The sequence below is a fragment of the Microcebus murinus genome, chromosome 16 (assembly GCF_040939455.1).
Source record: "Microcebus murinus isolate Inina chromosome 16, M.murinus_Inina_mat1.0, whole genome shotgun sequence".
NCBI lineage: Eukaryota > Metazoa > Chordata > Mammalia > Primates > Cheirogaleidae > Microcebus > Microcebus murinus.
The window spans coordinates 42,678,858-42,696,622 of NC_134119.1; the positions used below are offsets into that span (position 1 = coordinate 42,678,858).

At 46.2% G+C, this 17,765-nt stretch overlaps 1 protein-coding gene and 1 long non-coding RNA gene across 8 annotated transcripts in view; one reads left to right on the forward strand and one right to left on the reverse strand.

Annotated features, from left to right (window-relative positions):
* Positions 1–17,765, forward strand: part of RIN2 (Ras and Rab interactor 2) — a 213,742-nt gene that overhangs the window by 146,908 nt on the left and 49,069 nt on the right. For 6 of the 7 annotated variants that reach the window (XM_076011169.1, XM_076011167.1, XM_076011168.1 and 3 more), the window contains one exon: positions 3,064–3,164. In XM_076011169.1, coding sequence (XP_075867284.1) covers positions 3,064–3,164 — 101 coding nt within the window. Of the gene's footprint in view, positions 1–3,063; positions 3,165–3,405; positions 3,575–17,765 lie in introns of those variants that run through there. The other variant, XM_076011172.1, reaches the window with a different exon arrangement.
* On the reverse strand, positions 5,787–7,880 carry LOC142876905 (uncharacterized). Its single transcript, XR_012923753.1, has 2 exons — positions 7,493–7,880; positions 5,787–5,935 (listed from the first exon to the last, which is right to left on the reverse strand). It is a non-coding gene; the product is annotated as an uncharacterized LOC142876905 (long non-coding RNA).

The window sequence follows — 17,765 nt, forward strand, 5'->3', positions numbered from 1 at the left end:
TAAGAGGTTAGTAGATCACAAGGGTGGAGCCCCCATGAATGGCTTAATGTCCTTATCTCGGGAGTGGGTTACTTTTCCCAGGAGTGGCCTCCTGAGAGAAAGATGAGTTTCAGCCAATTTCTTCTCTCTGTCTCATACCCTCTGTTCCTCTTCCCACTTTCTGCCATGGGGTGACCCTCCCCAGATGCCAGAGCCATGCTCTTGGGCTTCGTAGCTTCCAGAACCATGAGCCAAATAAACTTCTGTTCTTTATAAATTACCCAGTCTGTGCTACTCTGTTATAGCAACAGAAAACAGACTCAGTAAGACTAGGGGATCCTGTTTTCCCACATCCTGGAATATTTGGCATTGTCAGGCTCAAAAAAATAAAATAAAATTGCCACTAAGATGTGTACACAATGGGATCTCCTAATCATTTTTCTCTCCCACGACCTCAGTGTCTGGAGGCTCCACCTGCAGTCCTTATCCTGGTAACACGCAAAGGGGGTGGATGGAGCATGAAGGGCCTGGCTGGCTTCCCTCCCTCTGACCGCTAAGTGTTTAGAGAGTGTCCGGAGCTGTCCAATGGGACTCCCCTCTCCATCAGCACTGTCTCCGTCGACAGTTCCTCCCTGCCTCAGAGCTTTCGAATATCGGCCACACATGCTGGTGACTTCCAAATATATAAATATCTTTTTTTTTTTTTTTTTTTTTTGAGACAGAGTCTCACTTTGTTGCCCAGGCTAGAGTGAGTGCCGTGGCGTCAGCCTGGCTCACAGCAACCTCAATCTCCGGGGCTCAGCGATCCTACTGCCTCAGCCTCCCGAGTAGCTGGGACTACAGGCATGCGCCACCATGCCCGGCTAATTTTTTGTATATATATTTTTAGTTGGTCAATTAATTTATTTCTATTTTTGGTAGAGATGGGGTCTCGCTCTTGCTCAGGCTGGTTTCGAACTCCTGACCTCGAGCAATCCGCCCACCTCGGCCTCCCAAAGTGCTAGGATTACAGGCGTGAGCCACCGCGCCCGGCCAATATCTTTATTTTGAATGGTAAAAACTACTTAACAGGTTTATTTGATGACCAGTAAGCAACCCAATTAAAATTTAACCTGCCCAAAGTCTAACTTGAGTTCCTCCTCAAGGCTAATTCTTCCCCCTTTCCTTCCTTCTCAGTCAAGGACTCTGCCATATATCTAATTGCTCAAACCAGAAACTTAGGAGTCATCCTTGACTCTTCTCTTCCCAAGACCCCCACATTCAATCCATCAAGTTATATCCATTCCTAAGTCAGACTGTTCCTGAATTTCCCCCTTTTTGTCTTTCCCCTGCTACCACCTTGGTTCAAGCCACTGTCATCTCCCACCGGGACCACTGCAGTTACTTCTAACCGACCCTCCTGTTCCTCATCTTGCCCTTACAAATCACCTCTAACCAGAAGCCAAGCTTGTCTTTTTAGACCATAAAAAAGAAATAAAATGTCATTCCCTGACTTCAAGCCCTCCAATGGTTCTTATCTCAGAAAACTGAAATTTATGAAAACTGTGATCTACAAGGCTGATAAGATCTGGGCCCTGCCTGGTCCTCCTTCCACACACCTTCCTAGCTTCTAGAACCTTCTCTCTGTGTGGAGGGCTCCTCCTTTGATCTGTTCCTGGCACCCTTGTCATTCAAGGCTCTATCACTTGCACAAAGACCTGTCCTGACCAACCCCCCCCCCCTGGCTTACGTGGCCCTAAGCTGCTCCCTATGACATCACCCTGATCTGTTTTCTTTCTGGAACTTCTCAGTGCTGTGGTCTGCCTGCCCCATCACAGTGTCATCTCCTTGGGAGCTGATATCTTCCCAGCCTTACTCCTCATGTAGTGCCTGGCATGCAGAGAGGGTGCTCACAAAGTTCTGCCAAAGCAATGGATGAATAGTTGGGGTCAACATTTTGGAACAACCTGTGAGCTCAAGTGAAGTTTCTCTTCCAGAGTCTGGGCAGGATAAAAGCCACTTGAGACAAGACGACATTTATCTGTAGCTAGAACAGTGGTTCTCAAACTTTTTAGTCTTTAGACCCCCCAACACTCTTAAAAATTATTGAGGACCCCAAAGAACTTGTGTTCATGTGGATTATAGCTATAGATATTTGCCCTATTCGAAATTAAAAAGAAGACATTTTTAAATGTACTTGTAAAACAATAATAGACCCATTGTATGTTAATATAAATAACATTTATATGAGAAATAACTACATTTTCAAAAAATACTGAGCAGAGAGGCAGCCTTGGGAACAGTTGCTGTATACTAAAAGTGCCTGGTAAGCCCCGGTAAAGATTCTACGGAATTAGTGACTAGGTGGGCGCAAGGTTTTAGACCAGCCTTCCTGGTCAGACACCACCTCTTTACAGGATGTGGGTGTGCGTGAGATAGAAGAAACCTCAAGCCTTTTGCAAGAAGAGTCCACATTTTCCCCCAGATGCCTGTGTGGCCAACCTGCCCACCTGCCCACCCCAGCCTTGCTCAGTTCTTTCTCTCCCCTTTCCCCAACAACCTTCTCTCTTCAAACAACGCAAAGAATAGTACAAGAATTCATTTTGTTACCTTTGAAAACAATTTGTAAGCTGTCTGTGTCTTTTGAATTAGCTTATTTCTAGAGCCAAAATAATGATTACATGAATTTTATTCCAGGGAATTCCTCTTGAGTGTTTGTTTCCCTTGGGGGAAAAAAAAATGAATGCTGAGGCCTGGTTTTGCCAGGATTTATCTATGCCTGTCGGGGTTCACGTTGAGACAGCGAACTGGGTGTTTTATTCCTTACTACAATACTGAAACCTAACAAACCGGGTGTCATACTCTTTTCCTTATTATAATACCGAAACCTCAGTTCTTCCCCTTTCTAAGGAGAAGCTGCCCCCTCCCCCTTTATTTTTTCCTCTGGTTAGAGGAAATTCACAGAGCCAAGATTAAAAAAAAAAAAAAAAAAAAAAAAAAAAGATGGTCCCCTCTGTTCCTATTGAGGAGCCTATTCCTCCCGGGCAGAGTGGGCAGCCACGCCTCTCCACTTCCTGACGTCATACTATTTTTGTCTTTGAATAGCTCATTGACACAATCGCCTCAGAGATCGGAGAACTGAAACAGGAGATGGTGCGGACAGATGTCAGCTTGGAAAATGGCCTGGAACCCGCTGAAACCCACAGGTGACCAAAGACACGCTTAGGGTGCTGGGTGCGAGAGAGGGACGAAGGGAACCTCGTCAGCGACCAGGGCCGGCTCCCCGGTCCCTTCTCACCAGTTTGGGGCCTGGGAGTATGGTGGCGACATGGGACGAAATTCCCTGTAGGAGGTGGGCGTGGCCTAGGAACTTGCTGTCTGCTTGTTTATTTTAATCGCTTTGAAGGCACTTGAACTTTGTACTCTCTCGATTCTTCCTGGCACCAGAACCCCGGAACCCTAGAATTGTCTGTGCCACACCCACCTACTCACAGTGATGGAAACTGTAACGCAGCGGATCCTCCGTGTGCAAAATAGAATTCAGTGTAGCCGTGTGAGTCTCCAGAAGGTTGTAAAGGGAGCAACTAAAGAGGATGGACTCGTTTTGCATTCTCAGGTCAGAGAAAAACCTCAGCTGTCACCATAGCCATTAACCTGAAAAGCCATCCAGTGTTCTGGAAACTGGATGTGGCTGTGAATGATTAGGAAGGGAGACCAGGTGCCGTGCTGGGCAAGCATTGTACCTGAGCACGTACTGCATGCTGTCTCAATAGGTATAGCAAGGATTCTATCGTCTTTACCTGGAGAATGGGGTGCAAAGGTCAGGGTGGTGGAGGGAGGTTGGAGGTGACCTCTTGCTGGTCTTCGAGGCTGTAAATTCGTTGCTAACAAAGATAACAGAATATAATGGCTACAAAAAAGACCTGGACACTTGGTGCCTTGGAGGCTACGTTTATTATCAGCTTCCCCCTTCTCCCAGAAAGTGGGGTGTCGGGGCTGCCTGGAGCAGTGTGAGGCTGAGATTTATGGAGTGGGTTTGTTTGCAAGTCAAGCGACAGCCAGGCGAGCCAGGTGGTTCAGGTTGTTCAGGCAAGTTTCAAACCAGCCTGACTTGTTCCCTGCTGTACACAGGCTGAGGGGAGACAGCACTGTCCCAAGGAGGCGCTTTGCAGCAGGAACGTGGTGCTTCGACACCCTGTCTCTGGAGGAACTGCCTTCCGCCTCAGCCGTGGAAATTCTCTGTGCCTTCTGCTTCCTTTCCTTCTCTGTACGATGACCAGGGTAGACCAGATGGTCCCTTCACTCGTTGCAGCACACCCAGGCAGTCTGACTTCTTGACTTTGACGTCACAGACTTCCACCAGTTAATATTTTTTCCCCATAAACTAGACCCAGGCACAATGTTTTTCAGCTGGAGACGCTCTGTGTCACACACATTCAGAGTGTCTGAACATGGTGGAACTTTAGCCAGGGGATCTCTTTTTACCCTTTGCATTGTTGAGCTCGAATTTAACTGGGGAGCCCAGGCTGGTGACAGCAGGGTACAGAGGAAAGCTTTTGTAGCACTCATTCATTCCACACCCAGAGCAGGCAGCCCTGTGAGATAGATCCGGAGCTCTGAAGACAGCAGACACCCAGACGCTGGGTGGCAAGAACCCCCCCCTCCCCTGCACACAAGTCGCAGCAGGGGTGTTAGGGTTAGGGGGCGGAGTGTCATAATGAGTTAGGGACATCCAGATCCTGTTCTCTGACTTCAGCAGGGTGGGGAGAGCTGGGCAGTGATTTAATCTTTAAAATCTCTTTTAAGCTTTTCCTTTTCAAATTTAAGAATGACTGTAAGCATTCCACAATAACTCTTTTTTTTTCTTTCTGGATGGTCACTTGTTCTTGAATGCTGTGTTGATTAACACTGAATTTATGAATTCTTAGGGGCATTTTGCTCTGCCTTTTCTTTTTAATTTAATGGCAAAGAAAGAGAAAAGGCAAGATGAGTTGTCTTTATTTAACAATGTATGTCATGAATGCCGAGTGCCAGGCATGTCCTAAGCGGTTCACAGCTACTAACTTACTGAATCTTCCTGCCATTCCTAGGAGGGAAAGCTCATCAGGACTCTTGTTTTGCTGATGTGAGAACTGTATGCTGCTGGGCGGGGTGGGGGGGGGGCCTATGGCTAAAGAGACTTTGGCTTGTGGACTGGAGTCTGTTACTGATTTTTTAGAAGTGGTGACTTTGCTTTTAATGTCTCCATTTTGCCCAGTGGAGATGTTAGGAGAGCCGGACATGAATGTACAGAATAAAGAGGACTTTGGTTGTTTACGAAATGAAGGCAAAGCCTCGCTGTGGCCACAATTCAGCCGGGCACAGAGCAGGGGAGGGGAGCAAAGGGGGAAGCAGCTTTTGGGGAGCAGAGTTGCTTTAAGGGAAAACCCTGTAGAAGGAAGCAGGATCCTACCCCTCCCCCGCCGCAGGGACCCTAGTCAGTGTCCTTTGTGGCATCGCTCCCCGTGGGTGTGAACTGGGTGTGAACTGAGATACGCCTCGCCTACCCCCACCACAGCCACCACGAAAGGGCTGTGGTTCCTCAGCTGGTTGAACACTGGGTGAATGGCCACACTTGTCACCTAGGGTAGGAACCACTATTGCCCTGCCTGTGTTGGCATTTGGTTGCTCCTTCCTGATCAATGCTGAGATCAGTTTGAGATTGTTAACTTTCCCTGTGCCACAGACTCCTCGGAATAGTATTTTAAATGCATAAAATAAAATATATAGCATGACATGGGAAAACAATTATATTGAAATACGATAATCACAGTGTGTCAAATGCGTGATTTCATAGCCTAGGTACTTCTTTATTAACACATGGTGGATGAGCATAAACAATATGATCTTTGTGACAGCTGCAATGACAATGACAACCTTTGTGGTTTCTGTTGGTGACGAAGTCAAAGGTACCAAGAATCCCAGTGTGGTTTGTTGCCTATGTTCAAAATGGAAGGAAGTTAATTCAAATTGAGGTTAGTGAAAAGAGAGACGTCACTTTTTTCTGTCCGATGGATGGTCACTTCCCACCTCCCAGCCCATCTCCTGTCTGCATGATGCCACGTGGTCTGTCTGCCCTCCTTTCTTGGAACACTTGCTTGGCTTGGCTTCTGGACACCACACCTGCCGGGGATCCTGTCAGCTCACCTGCTGCTGCTCTGGACCCCTGGCTGGTTCCTCCCTGTCTCTGTGACCTCCCAACCTCTGCTCTTCACTTTTCACACTTCTCCTTTTCTTGCTCCCACAAACCTTGTACAAAAGACTTCAAAATCTGTGTGTCTCCATGCCCACATCATTCAAATGGGGACAATCATAGCTACTGTGTGGGGTTGTCACAAAGATTCAGTGAGTTAATAGCTGTAAGGGACTTGACAGAGTGCCTGACACACAGCAGTCAACACACTCTGTGTTGTAGGTGACATCCTAGGTCATCCCTTCCAGCCTGTGGCTCTGATACTATCTATATGGTGGCGATTCCCAACTTACATCCCTTGGCTCATCCTGTCTTTGAATCCAGAGGTTTGTGTCCAACTCCCCACTCAGCCTGACCTTTGACATCACAAACTTACAAAGGCCAAGGTTGCAAGATTAAACGCCTGGGATCCCTTCACAAGCCTGCTCCTTCTGTGCCTCTAAGAGCTTGGGCCTTGCAGTTGTCCCTGATGCCTCTTCCTCTAAGAGCCCCTCCCATCCACCTCCAAACCCTGGCAGTTCTGCCCTTCAACTGACCCAGGATGGGACAGCGTCTCGCCAGCACCGTGGCAGCAGTCTCACCTGGTGCCTCGGTTTCCCCTTGCTCCTCCTTCTCCAGGCTGTCACCCGAGAAGCACAGAGAGTGGACTTTCAGTTCATCTAAATATATGACGTGTCACTCGTCTGTGCAAAGCCTTTCAATAGTTTTCCATCTAAAATTAAAATCATTACAGTGGCCCTCAAGACTTTACAGGAGGCCGGGTGCAGTGGCTCATGCCTATAATCCTACCTCTCTGGGAGGCCGAGGCGGGCAGATTGCTCAAAGTCAGGAGTTCGAAACCAGCCTGAGCAAGAGCAAGACCCTGTCTCTACTATAAATAGAAAGAAATTAATTGGCCAACTAATATGTATAGAAAAATTAGCCGGGCATGTTGGCGCATGTCTGTAGTCCCAGCTTCTTGGGAGGCTGTGGCAGTAGGATCACTTAAGCCCAGGAGTTTGAGGTTGCTGTGAGCTAGGCTGACGCCACGGCACTCACTCTAGCCTGGACAACAAAGTGAGACTCAGTCTCAAAAATAAAAAAAATAAAAAAGGCCTTACAGGATCTGACTGCCCCATCCCCCTGACACCTTCTCTGACAATCTCTCGCCCTCCATCACTCAGCTCCAGCCCCACTGACTTCCTCCACTGCCTTGGGGCTCCTGCCCCCCAGCCTTTGTTCTTAACTATTCCCTGTGCTTGGAATGCCCTTCCTCCAGAAAGCACTCACCCTTGAGCCCCCCTTCTCCTCTCCACCCCTTACCTGGCTTTATGCGTCTTCATAGAACTTGTACAGACAGGACATGTACTCACTGGCTTAATCGTGCATTTTCTGCTTCCCACGACTAGAAGGTAAGCTCCACGAGAGCAGGGGCTTGGTTTGTCCCTGGCAGCTGGGATTTCAGTGCCTAGAACAGAATCTGCCATTAGGACACACTCAGTACATATCTGTTGAACAGATAAAGGAAAGGCGCCAGGCCCTTTGGAGATTCTACAGTTTTAGCACATCAGAGGCTTCTTGCAGAAATGAGACATCACCCCTGTGCGACAATTGGGGGACACCAGCTCATGCATAAAAAAGTTAAAAAGTTGACAATGTGTGATAGACCTTAGGCTTCCCCCTAGCAAAGAAGAGGAGAGGCCAAAGTCCCTTCTCCCCCATCTCCAGCCGAGCTCCCTCCACCAGTTCCGATTTATGGGCAGGTTTAATCCTTTGCTCATTGAGTAGGAGCTGATTAAATCCACCTCCACACCCTCTGCTAATGTTTTACCAAAGAGAAGCCCGCAACCCAGGGGGAAGATGAAGGACTTCTTGTTCCTGATTATTTGCTCTCTCCAAATGTTGTTTGCTGTTTCCTCTGTCTCTCCCCCCCCCCCCCGCCCCAAAGACTAGAGAGTATGGGAACACCAAAGCTTTTCACACTCCCTTCAGCCCCCATGACTTCACAATCCATTTTCATTTGGGGGAAGAGGGGGTCTGCCTGGGTAGGACCACCAGGCCTGAGGTGGGCCAGTGTTCTACCCTCATCATCACCTAAACCCATCACCTCTGGGCAGGGACAAGTCTACAGATTCCCTTGTCCTTAGGCAGAATAGAGGGATCAGCAAAGCAACAGTTGTCACGAGATGTTCTCTGGGCTCAGGCTGGGTATGCAGCATCCCTGAGGATCCCAGACTATCGCTGCTCTGTTGACTCCTCCGTTCCCCATCCCTCCTGCTCACTGGTCCACTCCAGCTCAGGCAGACAGGTTCGGGGGCGGGGGGGGGTGGTGGTGCCTGGGGTCCTGTATCTTTGTTTCTCCTACCATGTCTCAAATCAGACACCTGCAATTCCAAAATTCCTTGGCCAGCTCTACCCAGTGCTACCGTGTAGCAGCTGGTCATCACCATTAGCCTCTTCTAGGAAGTTCTGAGCTTCCCAGCAGCACTTAGGTCAAAACCACACAAAGCCCAGACTGCTGCTTCCTTGCACCACCCCTCGATTCCTCACTTGACGGGAGGTTAGAACCCAAGATGAGAAGAATCGTGTCTGTAGTCTGGGGAATCAAGATGCCCAGAGCTTCACTGTAACAAGTCTCCAGTGGGACACTTGTAACCGTATTTAGCTGCTCTGTGGCCCCCCGAATGAGACTCAGCCCCACTTAGTGCTACTTTCTAAAAACCTTTGCCCTGAAGTATAACATAATTCAGCAAAAGTGCACATATAAGTATACGGTTAGATGAATTTGTACAGAGTAAACACACACTCTGATTCCTTTCATTCAACATTTTGTATAGAATTCCATTGTGTGAATATACCACAGTTTGTTTAACCCTTTTGTTGATGGATAGTTGAGTTGTGTTGGGTTGTAAAGTGGTTATTTATTCAGCTTTAGTAGATAGTGCCCACCGGTTTTCCAAAAATGATTCTATCAATTTGTACTTCCACCTAAAGGGTATGAGAATTCTGGATGCACCATTCTCATCTGCACTTGGTAGTGGCTACCTTTTCATTTTGGCCATTTGGTTGGCTGTGTTGACTTGGAGTTTCTGAAGCCGTGATGAATGAAGACAGGCAGGAGTACCTATATGTTGTGTCCCAAGTATTTATGGCAGTACTGTGGAACTCAGGAATGGGGACTCTTTAGTCTTGACAGAGCGTCATATTTTTCACCTAAGTTTAAGGCTGAAGTCTTGGGGAATTCTGAGCTCACGCCATTTTACTGGGTGGTATTTATGGAAACTGTGAAGTTATGGAAAGGATTATTTGAGAGGAGGAGATAAAAAGTAAAATCTAAAAGTTATGAGAAAAGTGTAAATACATATGTACCTTTTTATTTATATTTCTGCTTTTGAATTTTCTTTCTAATAAAATTACTGCAGAAAAAACTGGCAATGAATTCTCCTCACTTTTTACAGTATTTTGCTTTACTTTGTTCAGTACTTGTATGCAGAAATATTTAGCATCCCATGAATTGATTTGGTCAAGGCCATTAGCTACATTGTAACTAAATGCACCTAAATGTGATACAGCTATTTTTGGAGTTTAAGTTCTGCTTTTAAGCTCAGAATACATCCTCATCCAGTGCACTTTCTCATATTTAAAAAATATATATGTCCTCAACCTGTGGAATTTAATGTCCCTTGAATTTACCCCATTCTACCTTCTGTTCTTGAAATGTAAGATACCGAGTGACTATGTTTCATTGATTTGACTCTGCTGCAGATTTTGGAGAATATATTTGTGAGGTCATTAAGAAGCAAGTTCAAGCCACTGGATGCAAAATCACTTTGCATTTTGACTTCCTACACAGTATCTGTGTCGTGCACAGTGTTCACCAGCAAATCATATATTTTCCTTTCTTGCCATGTCTGGACACCTGCCTATACCGCAGGCCACTGCTGGTGCTGGGCTTGGGGCAGTCCCCCAGCATCTGTGAGCAGCCTCTCCCAGAACCAGGCACACTTATAAGAAAGATTGGTTTTCCTCCTTAATGTGAGTTCCAGTCCAGTTCAGCAGAACACAGAAAGCTCACAAGCACCATTTGCTGCAGAACATTAGGCATATCTTGCAGTATCTTGGGCTCCTTGATAAAAAAAAGCATTTGATGCTATCGATGTTTATGGTTCCTTTTCGCACATTGTCTGTTTCTAAGAATTATAAGTGCACATTTTCACTCATTTCTGGACGTTTGTCATTGCCTGCCTGTTTTCCTTCTTTCTCAAAGAATATCTGATGAGAAAAGAGAGTAGAGAAGCTCCCTGACTTGGGTCAAGATTGCGTTGTGAAGGACAGTGGAAAATCCATTGTCTGAAACATCCAAGGATACCACAGACAGGGCCACTCTTTCCCTTGTGGGGCTGGGCTGGGAGGGGTGCTGTGGGGGCCTTGGCCGTGGTCATCAATGGACCAGGTCCTGCAGCGGTATAGTTTTGCGGTAAGACATGTGGATACTCTTCTATGACCAGTTTGATCAATTTACCCCCCACCCCCTAAGGCATTTCCTTATTTCAAGCCACCGGGAATGTTCTGAATATGGTTTCAAGAAAGTTTATGAGGATTGACCAACCCTGCTCATTCTGTTACCAATGTAGCAACAATTAAGTTCAACTTAAAAAAGATATTTATTAAGTAGATGCTACTTGCTAAAATACCTACGCAGTGGAGCCTGCAGATTCACTCCACCTAAGGCAGGAAAGAATTTTCAATAAGTGAGTATTATGTAATAAAATGAGAATATAATAGAAGAATATACCAGATGAACAGAGGAGAATACCAGATGGCCTGAGGGCCTCAAGTGGGAAGCAGGTACCATAATTCTAGGTCAGAGGTATGGTGGCCTTATTAATGAATGAGTTAAACAGGTGTAAGAATGGCTTCCAGGCTAGGCGCAGTGGCTCACGCCTGTAATCCTAGCACTCCGGGAGGCCAAGGCAGGAGGATCGCTCAAGGTCAGGAGTTCAAAACCAGCCTAAGCAAGAGTGAGACCCCGTCTCTACTAAAAATAGAAATAAATTAATTGGCCACTTAAAAATATATAGAAAAAATTAACCAGGCATGGTGGCCCATGCCTGTAGTCCCAGCTACACGGGAGGCTGAGACAGAAGGATGGCTTGAGCCCAGGAGTTTGAGGTTGCTGTGAGCTAGGCTGACACCACAGCACTCTAGCCAGGGCAACAAAGTGAGACTCTGTCTCAAAAAAAAAAAAAAGAATGGCTTCCAGATCAAAAATTCCTTGAAGAGCTGTTCAGTCTGTCTGTCTTCTGGGTATCTTTGGGAATATTTTTAAAAGGAACATTTAAGATTCCTTTTTCTGATTACCAACTGTAAAACATGTACATCATGGAAAAAGCACAATGCAAAAATAAAAATAAACATCACCATGAAGCCATCCCTTGAGATATAGAACCACTCTTGAAGGTTTATTTGTTGGGTTGGCTCTTTCATTTCTTTGCTTTGGCGTGTATCCTTCCAAAGTTTTTGCATTACTGCACACTTATGCGGTAGTTCATGCATGATTTTTAGATTTACAAGGGTGCTTTTGATCAGCTTGGAAATGCACAGTGTCCTAGAAATTGATGCCATTTTTGTGGAGGGGTAGCACCTTCCAGTTTAGTGGCTGACTCCTCTGTCAATAGTAAACTTTGGCCACATGATTTATCAGTGGCGTACTTTCTATTAACTGAGATCTGTTTTATCTGTGGGCTTTGCCTTGCTGCTATGCTGGTCATTGGTTCTGCCACAAAATACATGCTTAGTTGGAATTCAGCTGTGAATGAGTCAAGCCAGGAAATAACACCAGTGTCGCCCAAAGCAGTTAAATCCTAGAACCCGCGGAATGCATGCCTTTCCACGAGGCAGGGTGCATGCTCCGGGCTCCCAGGGCATCGGGACTGGGTCTGGAGCCCGCCTGGCTCCTTCTCCTGCCTGTTTTTAAGCTCCATAGGCCACCAGGACAACAGGTTCTTTGTTCCTCTTTCTTATTTTTACAGGAATGAATGAATGCCTCTGCCGGCATGGACTCCGTATCTGGCCTTTTCATCTCTAGCTGGAGAGTAGAGAGAGGAAGTTCCTAAGCAAAAAGCCACCACATTTTCTTCCCTCCTGCAAATGGCAATGCCTCCCCGGCGCCAGAAACGTATTTTCGTTCCCATTTCTCTGTCCTCTCTTCCTGGTCCTCAGTAGATAGAACTGAAAAATCACCGAAGGCCCTAAAACTTTTTCACAAAACCCTTCCTACAATGTGCTTTTAGAAATCTTCTTGAGGAAGTTGGGCTTCTGTCCTCAAAAAGCAGCAGCCATTAGACATGCAGGAATAAAACTCATAACCTAAAATATGTTAGTGAATCTTTTTCCTTTTAGAGTTTAAGCAGGGGTTAAGGAAAGTCCTGGAGGAATTAAAATACCAAGTTGCATGCTGCAGAGAAACTGAACAACGAGTGAGAAAACTGGACTTGGAACCAGTTCTATCAATTTCTAGCAGTTTGACCTTGAATAAGGAGATAAACCACATAGCTTTTGATTCCTCTCTGCTACATATGTGGTGATCCTTACAAGAATATTCCTTCCCCCAGGCCTCTGCCCATTACTTTTTCATCTGGGGTGATGAGTCAGGGGTTTTCCCAGCTCACTTGGCAATTTCTGTGCTGTAAACAGAGTGTTAGCCAGGGTTCTGCAGTACCCAGAATGGGTTTGGGCCTTCCTTGTTCTCCAGACTAATATTACAGAGGAAAGGTTTAGTTCAGCTTCAGAATTCTAAAGAAATATTTTTGTGTTTGAAATCATTGGCCATCAACTCTAGGCATTTCTTTTTTTTTTTTAATATAGAGACAGGATCTTGCTCTTGCTCAGGCTGGTCTCGGACTCCTAAGCTCAAGCAATCCTCCTGCCTCGGCCTCCCAGAGTGCTAGAATTACAGGCATGAGCCACCACACCTGGCCAACTACTAGGTATTTCTGAAATTGAAGTATTTCTGGGAAGTTTTTGTTTGCTCTGTGTGTGTGTAAATGTTTAACAAAAATTGGAATTGGTCCTTGTGCTGGAGATTTTTATCAGATGGATATCTTCGGTATGGGCTGTTATTTTCTACATAAGAGGCCTCTTCTACTAACATTTTTCCAAACACCATTGGCCCCAGACCCACCACCTCTCTTCTCCCAGCCCCACTAAGCCCTTGCTTAATCTCCCACCAAGCCAGGCCTCTTGGCTACTGCTTGGAACTTGGGATATGGTTGCTTTCCCTTTGACACATGGTCAAGGATCTACTACTGCAAGAGCAAGACCATGGTGGACACAAGACTCTGATTTCTGTCTGGTCCTCCATTCTTAAGACCACTCCTGCATTGACCTCATGTGGCCAGAAGCCTGGGCCCTGTGACTGTGCCCGTGCCACATCTGGAGTTGTACCTTTCTTGCCACTGCAGCTGGTTGAGGCGACAGCATGTGAAAAGGCTCTGTGGGTCTGGGGTGCAGCCAAGGGCTCTACATGGACAGAATGAGAAGGGGAGATCAGACCCTGCTGGTAGATGGAGAACCATCCACCATCCTCAAGAAGGTTCTGGGTTTTCCCCTCCCCCAGGCTACATTAAATACTGCCAAAACAAGCTCCAGAATCTTATCGAATAATCTTTGTCAATCCTAGAAAGAAAACACACTGCCTTGCCTTCTTTTTATGACTATCCAAAAATTAGGAAACAGTGACAATCATCTTGGAAATTCCCACTGAACAGAAGCTTTACTCACAGTGTCATAGACATTCCAGACTCTTATAATCATCACTTCTTTGCAGGTTGTGTGTGTTTATTTTGGTAACAGGTTCCTTTCTTTCACCAAGAAGCCATTTTTAGACACAGGGAAACTGAGGCTAAACGATACGTGGCAGTGGGCCAAGGCCTCACAGTTAGGAAGAGGCAATACTGAGCTTTGATTTCAGTCTGACTGCGGATCTTCCTTCCATCTGACCGCTGAAGGTTTTGAGGCAGAGGGAGAGAGGGAGCCTAGAATGGGGGGTGATTCCATTGAAACTATGCCACGCCTTAGAAAAAGTATCATCTTGATATCAGCACATTCAAAGGTGCAGGAGATGGCTGGTTTTGATTCCAGAGAAATGAGGACTCATGGATAACTAAATGCTAAAGCCCCCGTAGCTGTGTGCATGGGGTTCCCACCCTGGGTTTCTCTGGAGATCTCACACAGTGCAGCTACCTTGACCCAGGGGCACCTCCCTGCCAATACTGTCTACCCTCTAGTTTCTCCTGTACCCAACCAGCTGCTTATGTTGGAATCCTAAATCTCACTCCCCGTGTTGGAATAAGGCATTCTGTATTTGGGGACCTTGAATGGAGCACTTATCACCAATGTCCCATGTTGGTGGGCAAGGAATTACAAGTCTAGGCTAAAATTGGTCATTGCCTTTTACATCCGAAGTTCACCCCTTGCTGGTTGGCCTCGGGTTAGAGGGGTGTCCATGGGAGAAATTCATGAGCAATGAGGAAGGAGCTGCTAAAACTTTGGATTGTTGTTCTGGAAGGATGGAGCTGCCTCCTTTTCTTGCCCCAAGCCCTGAGATGTCCAAAGGCCAAGGGGTTCTTGGTAGCTGTGGTGACTTTTGCTGCCATTTCCTGATAAACACAGAGACAAGAACCCTTTGTCTCCTGAGACTGGAATTGAGCAGCCAGATTCTATTTGTTGTGGCTGAGCTGAGCAAAGGCCTGAGTCAGAGGTGGGCATGGGGCCCCAGAAAGAAGCTCCTGGAGAGACTCAGTGTCCTTAGGCATGTTTCTCCTGCCTGCTGAGGTCTCCTGCTCTATAAAACTTGCTGTCTGCAGATCACCTCCTCGGGCCCCTGGTCATGGCCAAGACCAGACATTTTATCAACACCTGACCTGGGCTAGGCTTACGTATGGCCTGGGGGTGAGGGAAGTATGATGCCAAGTCAAGTACCTCAGAGGGACGAGAACGGTGCATAAGGGAATTCTAAGATTATCTTTGAGCTCGGTTTTTTGTTTTGCATTGTTTTGTTTTGTTTGTTTTGTTTTTTGAGACAGTCTCACCCTGTTGCCCATGCCAGAGTGCAGTCATCGTAGCTCACTGCAACATCACATCAAATCCCCAGGCTCAAGTGATTCTCCTGCCTTAGCCTCCCAAGTAGCTGGGACCATAGGCACACACCACTACATCCTGCTAATTTTTCTATTTTCTGTTGTTTGTAGAGACAGGGTCTCGCTATGTTGCTCAGGCTGGTCGTGACCTCCTGGACTTAAGGGATCCTCCTCCACTCCTGCCCCCTCAGCCTCGCAAAGTGCTGGGATCCCGAAGTGTGAGCCATTGTCCTGGCCTTGAGCTCAGTTTTAACAGGAGCCAGATACAGCAAATGGACGTTCAAGGACAGTCTGAGCTCAGCAAGGAGGGGCTGAGCAATGGCACACAGACGCTTTTACAGGACGCTCTTCCCCTAGAATCCAAGAGAGAGGTTTGTAAACATTAATCCAGGAAAAGTGTCCTCACATTCTAAATCTACCACCACCGATTATCTTAGCCCAAATTTCAGTCTTCTGTTGTGCCACAATCTTTCTCTTATCCATGTGCCATCTTTGCTATTAATTGACCTAATCACTATCTTTAAATTGACTCGCCTTTTACATTTATTTACATTTATTTTAAAAGGCAATTTAATATCTCCTCCATAATTGGGAAATACATAAAATAGATATAACTATTAAAATAAGTACTGGCCATTAAAATAATAACCATGCCTCCAGGAATAACCTTGATACATCCGCTACTCTTTGGGAAATACTGTCAATGTTTAATAAACCATCGAGATGTTATAAAATAACAAAATTTATCCACACTGTTCTACCAATAGAGTTTTATTTTGTTTTTGCGTTTCGCACTTAGCAAAACTACAGGTCATTTGGGAGATAAGCAATGGGACGAATCTTAAGCCATAATTAAGTTATAGGCCAAAGCAAAATAGAACCTGGGTGCTGCTCTAGTTGCTGTTTGTTTTTGTTTTATGGACATGAAGTTAACATCCTGTTAATGATAATTAGCCCCACTGTCTTCATTCTATAAATAGTTATTAGGCACTTACCTTGTAAACAAGAAATTGTGTTTTTTTTCAAAGTCTAGAAGGTCCTCTGGGAACCTTCAGGGAACCAACCCTTAGGCCTCAAGAAAAGCAAAGAGTTTTTCTTAAGGGTTGAGTTTTCAGGGAGTGCCTTGCTGGAAATCCAGGGGAGGCCTGAGAGGAATCCTGCCAGTCCCAGGTCTGGTGACGTAGCCCACACCCAACACCACGACAGGCCTGGGAAGAGCAGGCAAAGGAGGCAGGTGTTGTCTTTCTGAGAAGAGCATTCTCCACACCTTTGTGGATCCTGATGTAGCAGAAAGGGTCTGGGCTGGGGAGTTGGGAAGCAGATAAGAGACAAAAGCCAGCCGGGCACAGTGGCTCACGCCTGTAATCCTAGCACTCTGGGAGGCCGAGGCGGGCGGATTGCTCAAGGTCAGGAGTTCGAAACCAGCCTGAGCAAGAGCGAGACCCCGTCTCTACTATAAATAGAAAGAAATTAATTGGCCAACTAATATATATAGAAAAAATTAGCCGGGCATGGTGGTGCATGCCTGTCGTCCCAGCTACTCGGGAGGCTGAGGCAGCAGGATCGCTTGAGCCCAGGAGTTTGAGGTCGCTGTGAACTAGGCTGACGCCATGGCACTCACTCTAGCCTGGGCAACAAAGTGAGACTCTGTCTCAAAAAAAAAAAAAAAGAGAGAGAGAGACAAAAGCCAAAACCCAAGGTGTTTGGGGGAAGCTGTGACAATCCTTCCTCCACCTAATCCTGCTGACTTAGTTACCCCAGTGTGTCCAGATGACTCACGTGAGTTGAAGCAAAGCAGAATACCTTGTTATTACAGATATGAGGTGGCTCTTTCCATGAAGCAGATATGAAGTGGCTCTTTCCGTGAAGGTAGATCACAAATGCACCAGATTCCAAGGTGGACGTGACAGTGTTTGTGCCTAGGCCCACTCGGTCACACAGACACAGCAGGGAGCCAGAAAGCTGTGGAACTGGCTTAGGAAAGCACCTCTTGTTAGGGTTGCCAAGCACCTTATTCATCTCCACAGAGGACTTGCCATTCATTCTGGGAGCGGTTTTCAGAAGTTGTTAATTAACTGAACTGTTTCCCTTTTAGTTGAACTAAGATTTAACAGTCTGCTGTAGAAAGGAAAACTCTTAGTACATTTTAAATGTTTAACCGAAACAACTTTTGTCCTCAAAAAGAATCAGTCACATCTTACCACCGATGTTCCAAAATCGAATTGCTCAGCTGAATGAAGGTGTGTTTTTTATACACATAGAGAAGTTTTGAGAGGGCTTTTTGGGTTTTTTTTGTTTATCCCCCTGTCTTAGCACTGAAGGTGGAACCATCCAGAGCCCTTCAGGGCTGCTGGACACAGCAGCCAGGTGGACATGTACCACTCTTGGTTGACAGTAAGAATTTGGCATTTTGCCTTGTATCTAGGCACCTTGAACTTTGGTTTTGGGATTCAACA